Source organism: Belonocnema kinseyi, chromosome 2 (genome assembly GCF_010883055.1).
Source record: "Belonocnema kinseyi isolate 2016_QV_RU_SX_M_011 chromosome 2, B_treatae_v1, whole genome shotgun sequence".
NCBI lineage: Eukaryota > Metazoa > Arthropoda > Insecta > Hymenoptera > Cynipidae > Belonocnema > Belonocnema kinseyi.
In genome coordinates this window covers 101,778,732-101,786,835 of record NC_046658.1, presented here as the reverse complement: position 1 = coordinate 101,786,835, position 8,104 = coordinate 101,778,732, and the positions used below count along the sequence as shown (strand labels likewise).

Genomic DNA, 8,104 nt, shown 5'->3' with positions numbered 1-8,104 from the left:
TCCGTTTAGCGTGCAATCGACTCGGGATACTTATAAGATACTACCATGATTTTTTCAGATTTTCTGGTCCAAAAATAAATTAGGCCAAAAACCGGCCTTACCAACCCTCCCCCTTTGATTTTTCTATGAATAATACAACTATTTTAGAAAATTCGTCTTCGTAGTTTGATAATTCAGGATCAATTTCCTCTTTTTTAAAATTAAAATTTCAATGTTTTGGTTGTAAATGCAGCTATTTGGTATAAACCTAATTTTTTCTTTGTTGAAAATGTAACTATTTTGATGTAAAATCTTCCTTGTTTGTTAGTTTAACTTTTTGGGCTTAAGTTAGTTATAACAAAAATCAAATTTCTGTAAAAAGTTTTTTATATTATTTTATGAATTGAAATTCATGTCTTATAAAAAAACATGATTTTTCGTGAAACAAGTTTAAGACTTACGAACAATAATTATTTTAACCATGGTTTTTGTAATTTAATTTTTTCTTCTTGTTGCTTTTTACCAATTTTTAAAAATATAGTTATTTGATAAAAAGTTTTTTCTTTTTTTTAATTTTTGTCAACGATGTCAACCATGCAAAATTTACTGTTAACATTGAAAACAGTAGAGTCATAGAGAATGTTTTTCCAAAAATAATAAGCCATCATTTATTTAAATTGATACATTTTTCAAAAATTTGTTAGAAGCGACAGTAAGAAAAAATTGAATTTTTAAAAACATTATTAAGATAAATAGCACAGTTGATATTTCAACCAAAAAGAAAAAGACGAATTTCATTTATTTATAGATTTATTATTAAGATAAACATATTATTTTGATTCTTAAGATCATCAAAAACTGTTTTTTAGTGATCTGGTTTTTAGCAGAAAAACTTCATTAAGTCAACTTTTTCCTTTAAAAAAACGACTTTTTAGTTTCAAAACTGTACTATTTTTATAAAAATGCATCTCTTTTAGTAAAAATTAAACTTTTTTGGTTCAAATTCAACTATTTTATTCAAATTGAAATATATTTCGAGTTCAATGTGATGATCTGTTTGAAAAAAGTTTTAAAAATAAGCGTGGCGTAGTTTTTGAACGACTCCTAATTATATATTTGTTATAGGATAAAAACTTGCAAATCCATCGAGTTCAATTGCACTTATTTTAATTTGGATCGAATTATACCGCCAACATTTTGGTTTGCTTTATTCTCAAAACGGCACTCGTTACGGTTAACGCTCCGGCAATAATACACAAGAACTCGCACTTCAAGTCTCAGAACTTGATTCTACTTTTTTCCTCGATTTGAAGAAAATAAAATACTAAAGGGGAACTTTTCCCACATCCAAGTGCTCCCACCGCATAATCACAGAGAGCGATTATGAAAATATATGAATACCACGTCCAGAGCGACAGGCCACAAAATATATCGGCGGCCTTTCTTTTATAGTATGAGTCCGAATCAGTCTGATTAAAAAAAAAATACTAGTGGCACTTGCGCTTTTCTGAAGACTTCGATCGCAATTTCATCCTAATTAATGCCACACATTAATCGAATACATCATACCTTATCCTATTCGAGATCATTACTATTTTTTATCGTTAAAAAAAATTGCTCAAAAGTGTAAAATTTTATTGAATCAAACTATCAAATTAAATCAAACTATGAAATTTATAGTAATTTAAAACCTTTTAAATTTTTATAATTAATTCAAAACTAGAACTATTAAATTTACTGTTAAATATTCACTATACGCTATTAAATATCAAACTAAGATTTTAGGATATAAATTTTTCTTTTAGCTATAAAAACAACCTTATACTTAGAAAATCAATAATGTTAATGCATAGAAAGGCTTATTTATAATTTTGCTTGAACAATTTTAGTGACAATAGCCATATATAATTTTATAAGGAGTCATCCATAAGTTACGTAAGACATAAATCAAATATATTAATTTTCAACCAAATAGTTGAGATTTCAACTAACAGATCAAATTTAAACCAAAAATTAAAAAATTAAATTTGCACTCGAAAAAATTAATTTTCAACCAAATAATATAAATTTGCAGCAAAATTTTTAACCCAATAATTGAACTTTTAAAACAAAAGACGAAATTTCTATCAAAGAACAGCAATTTTCAAAATAATACATTAATATTAAACTAAAAAAGATCAATTTTTGACCAAAAATAGAATATTGAAATATTTAGGCCGACAAAAAATTCAAACAAAAAAAAACACCGTTATTGAAGCAAAGAAATATAGTTTGAACTAAAAATATAACAGTTACATTTTCAATATAAAAAAAATTTTCAACCAAATAACATCATTTTTCCAGGAAATAGTCAAGTTTTCAACCAAACACATTAATTTTTAACCAAAAAGATTAAATTTTTATCAAAAAATATGAACTTTCCACAATAAATAGAATAGTTAAATTTTCAGTAAAAAAATTAATTTTCATGAAAATAATATTAATTTTCTCAACCAAACAGATGAATGGTAGACCAGGAAGATTAAATTTCTATTTAAAGACATCAATTTTCCACAAAAAATGAAATATTTCAATTTTTAGTTAAAGAAATGAATTGTTAACTAAAATTATGAATCTTCAACCAGCAAATAAATTTTTAATAAAACAGTTCAATTTTATTAGAATAGAATTAGTTTTCTCAGAGAAAAATGTTAACAATATTAAAAAATAGAATAGTTCAATTTTTAGTTAACGAAACGAATTTTTAACTAGAATTATGAAATTTTCACCCGAAAAATGAATTTTTAACCAAATAGTTCAATTTTAATACAAAAACATTAATTTTCTTGTAAAAAAGACACATTTTCCAATAATTCATGAATTTTCAACAAAATAGTTTAATTTTAAGCCAAAGAAGTGATTTTTTTAACTAATAAGATTACTTTTCTACCCAAAACAAGCAAATTTTAAACAATCTAGTTTAATTTTCACCTTAAACAGATACATTTTCAAATCCAAATAGAGTATTGAAATTTTCAGTAAAAAAATTATTCTCAGTTGAAGAAATAGATTTTCAACCACATAAAACCAATTTTTAAAGAAATAGTTAAATTTTCAGCCGAAAAGATAAATTCTCTACAAAGAAGACATATTTTCGACTGAACATGGAGTAGTTCAATTTTCATTTTAAACCAAGCAGTTATAGGTTTTAACGAATAAAATATGCAATTTCTATCAAAGCATTTTTTATGTCAAAAAGACTAATTTTTAACAAAGGAGTGGAATTTTGAATGAAAAATTATGAATTTTTAACAAGTGTTAAATTTTCGACAAAATGTGAAAATTAACTTCAATTCATCGACTATTCTGGATTTTCCTGAAGTTCCCTGATTTTACCTGATCAATTTTTAATTCCCTGACCTTGCCTGATTTTCCCTGATTGTAACTTAAATGATTTTTAGAATATTTTTAATATCTTTGATAGCCAGATTATATAAGTTTAAACTTTAGAGGCTTCAGATTTTTAATTTGTGCAACGTTTAGGGCTTTCCGTTCAAAATTATTATTAAATTACAAAAGCTTTACTTTTTAGACGTAAAGGCTTCGAAGTAAACATTGATTAATTATAAAAGCCTAAAATTTGATATTGTGCAATTTAAAATGATTTGAATTTGAAATTTTACAGCTAGAACATTTTTAATCAAAACGTTCGAAAATTTTAGGATTTCCAATTTAAATCCTACCAAATTGTGCAATATCAAATTCTATTGATAATAAAAAAAAACCGTCTTTTCTTCCCTATCTCGCGTGTTTAAGTTAAAAAAATGAATTTTTCATATCATTTTTTTTTACACAAAAAAATTCCTGCAATTCTTCTTATAGCCTTTTTACATTCTCCCTTATTTAAAATCGGTTGGCTTAAAATTTGTATTTACGATTTTTTTCATCGTATTTTCGATGAATAAAATCAAAATTTGTTGGCGAAGGAAGACTAGGTCTCAAAACTTAGAGATCTGTTAAAAAACTAATGTGTAGAATTTTGGACGATCATAATACTTTCTCAATCCTAAATGATGATAAATGTAAAAATATATAATCGGTTCAGAGTGGCATTCAAAAACCATTATAATAAGTGACTCATACATTATTTGATCGATTAGAACAGAAAATACTTTGTTAATTTTAAAGTTAATTAATATAAATGTATATTTTTTAAGCTAGTCAGATCTCCCATTAGTGGGACAAGAATTTTTGAGTATATCCTTAAGTGGGATACAAAATGAGCCAATACTGGGACAAGGAATATTCAATGGGGTTTGTCAAAATAAAATGGTACAAATAACTTACAGTTATAGAATACATTAAAAAGCAAGAATGGATTGTTATAAATCATAAGGATTTTATTTTTCTTTATTTTTTAATAAAATTCATACGAACATGTTAACATTTTCCTTATCAAAATAACAAGATATTATTAAATTAAATTCGTTAATGTTATAAATATTGTTTATAAGCTTTACGCTTGACGTTTAATTGATCATTTATTCTAAAAAAGTTGTTCAAAGTAGTTTATTCAAACCTATGATTCTAACCTCAAATTTGGCCAATTCTTTAGGTAAGTAATTTAATAGTAAATCATAAATTTAATTTTTAATCAAATTAGTAAGTATGCATTAACATTTAATATTGTAGATTAATATTAAATATGATAAATATTAATGAGCTTAATATTATCAATTTACTTGCAAATTTAACTGTTTGGTTGTACATTTTGATATAGAATTCATCTTAATTAAAATTTGTACATAAATTGAAAGAAGTATTTAAACAATTTCAATTATTTTTTGGTTACAAATTTTATTATTTGGTTGGCAATTTCATTGGCTGAAACATCTTTTTGATTAACATGTCAACTATTTTGTTGAAAATTCGTCTTTTTGGTTGGAAAATTGATCTTTTTAATTATGAATTTCATATGTTTCATCAAAAATGCAACTTTCAGGTTAAAATATTTTTTCTTTTTTTAATAAAAATCTTATTTGGTTGAAAAATAATTTCTTTTAGTAGAAATGGTATCAGTTTTGGTTACAATTTGAACTTTTTAGGTGAAAACTCGTTTTTTTTTTAATAATTAAGAATTCACCTTTTTGGTATAAAATTAGTATTTATTTTTAAATTCAACAATTTGTTAGAAAATTGAAGTATTAGGTTGACCAAAAAAGGTGAATACTGATAAAGAAATATAATAGTTGATAGTTCAACCAAAACATATTTTAATTACAAATTGGAAGCTGTTGAATTAATTTTTTTAAAACTACACCAAACTCTCGTTTTCAGTCAAGTGTCGGGGGTTGCCTTCAAGCAGCCTTGGACTAGGCTGAGAACTGGGCGACTAAAAGCGAGAGTTTGGTGTAATTCCCAATCAAACTTATAGAGCCTCAACCTAAACAGATTAATTTTCAATCACAGCTGCATTTTTGCTCATGAAATATGAAATTCACATAATTAAAAAAATAAGTATTAGAAGCAAAAAGACGAATTTTCAGTAAAATAGTTCAAATATTAATAAAAAAGATATTAAGTCAAAAAAGAAAAAAAATTTCAACCAAACTGTATAATTTTCAATTTAAAAAGACGAGTTTTTTTCAAGACAGTTGTATTTTTTATTCGAAAATAGAAATTTTCAACAGGAAAGTTAATTTACTTAATTTATTTATGAAAGTAAATGGATAATATTAATCTCATTAATATTTATAATATTTAATATTAAATTTTAATGCATATTTAATCATTCTTATACAAAAATGAAATTTATGAGACACTATTAAATTACTTACCTAAGCAGTTAGCAAAATTTGAGGTTAGAATTTGAGGTTTCAATAAACTATGTCATCCTCCATACGCTAGAACAATTCTGTAACAGTTTTAAAACGGTTTGACATACGATCTGTAACATTTCTAGAACAACTCTAGAACTCGGCAACTAGTCTTCTGTAACAATTCTGTAACATTTCGAGAACAATTCTAGAACTCAATTACAAATGTTGTATAACAAATCTGTAACAGATCTAGAACGGTGTGACAACCAATCTGTAACATTCCTAGAACAGTTCTAGAACTTAATTACAAATTTTGTATAACAAATCTGTAATAGATATAGAACGCTGTAACAACTGATCTGTTCTAGAACAAACTTGGAACAGAAGTTATAGAACGTCTGTGATTGGTCAGTTCTAGAACAATAACGAAACAACCGTTCTAAAACAGTTATTATTCTTTGTCCCTAATTTGTTCCAGAACACACTTGTAACATGATTCTAGAACTTCTATATAACACTATTACGGCATAGTTCTAGAATAAACTTGAAACAAATGTTACAGAACGTCTGTGATTGGTCAGTTCACTTTTAACAGGGTTCTAAAATTTGGACATAACACTATTACGGCACAGTTATAGAACAAACTTGGGATAAGTGATACAGAACGCCTGTGTTTGGCCAGTTCTAAAAGAAATACGTCACAATTTTGTCACAGTGTTCTAGAACACTGTTACCTTTTTGTTCTAGAACAGCTATGACACCATTTTGTAACAACTGTTATAGAACAAAATTCCTTTTTTGATCTGGAACATTTACAGAACGTGTTTGCTAGGTGTGAACAACTTTTTTAGAATAATGTCCCGGCTTAGGCCATTTCATCAAGAATTTGTCCAAATGCAGGACATTAAAATATTCATAACTTATTGAATAAAATCGCTAAAAAGTTATGAATTTTATTCTTAAACATAATGAAAATATGCAGAAATATTACTCTTTCTCTTAGTGTAGGAAATTTCAATAATACAAGGCTATAAAAGTTAGGCAGAACGTTTTTAAATACAAAAAATGGCGAATTTGGCAGAAGTTTATTCACAGATTTTGAGGATTAGTTTTATTATTTTATACTAAATTTATAACATGTCAAAGCAAAAATAAATAGTAGTAATAAATTCAAAAGAACTTCAAAAATACTAGAAAATTTGTAATTTTATGACTTATGTTGGAATATAAAAGATACTCAACGATATTTATTATTGTCCCAGTATTGGACATCCTTTTTACATTGTTCCAGTAATGGTCGGTTTACCTTAATAATTTTCTCTAAATTAAAAAAAATGTTGGCTCTGAAATATACTGTACCTAGATGGTGCCATGTCTGGATTTGGCGTGTACAAATTTCCTGGAGTTTGGGCCCACCACGGACTGGTTCCTCCACAGTCGCTGCAACAACCACAAGAGCCAGCTACGGTTCTTACTGCACCACCTTGGCCATAAAGTGATCTGCATCTGAGTTCCAATTGCTCCCAGTACATCTTCTTTTTTTCATGACTCAACAATTGGTAGAGCAGCATACACGAAAATATGCAGACCAAAATTCCGGCGACTGAAGTTCCAAATAAGGCCCTCAAGCAAGAATATAAGGTCCCCTGGACAACATCACAGTGCGGTGTAGCCTCAAAGAGTACTCCGGGATCACCGCGACTTTGGGCAGTCGCCCCGTAACATGTACAAGACCTGCAATAGTTCATAATTTCATTAAAATTAAATAAAGAATTGTATTTTCGCTTATTAAAAATTTAATTGGCATTATAGTGCATAATCTTTATTTTTGTTGTGCAATTAATTTTTGTATATAAAATTTTAAAAATAAAAAAGTTATCTAAATTTTTGTAGTCTGTCAAGGTTGTATTATGTGATTACTTAAGTGTCGTCCAAACCAAGCCTCGATTTAAGCAGTTGTAACAAAAACAATATATCGAAATAGAAGTACTGGAAGAAAATGAGATGGAACGAAAATTACTGAGGATAAGTTTACAAAATTTAATTTGTTTATAAATATTCATAAAAATGTACTATCAAATTAATATTTTTTGATTTGTTACTTAAGTATTGGCTTCTGTCCATGGCCGGAACAGTATTAGTTAAAAATTTGTACAGGTTTTTAAAAATAAAATTAATTGATTTACAACCCCTATCCGTGGTTGAAATGCATTATACCATTAACTACAAAATTTAAATAATTCAAAAGCATAGCCTTTTTTTGAAAAACATGTACATTATAATTAATTTAGGTTTATTAAATTGTTAAATTTTTAAATTATAAAACG

The 8,104-nt window shown here is 26.5% G+C and overlaps 1 protein-coding gene across 1 annotated transcript in view; it reads right to left on the bottom strand.

Annotated features, from left to right (window-relative positions):
* The window catches only part of LOC117182921, a 63,971-nt gene that overhangs the window by 7,602 nt on the left and 48,265 nt on the right, over positions 1-8,104 (bottom strand). Inside the window, exon 7 of the mRNA XM_033376034.1 lies at positions 7,137-7,511. Coding sequence (XP_033231925.1) covers positions 7,137-7,511 — 375 coding nt within the window. The remainder of the gene's footprint in view (positions 1-7,136; positions 7,512-8,104) is intronic.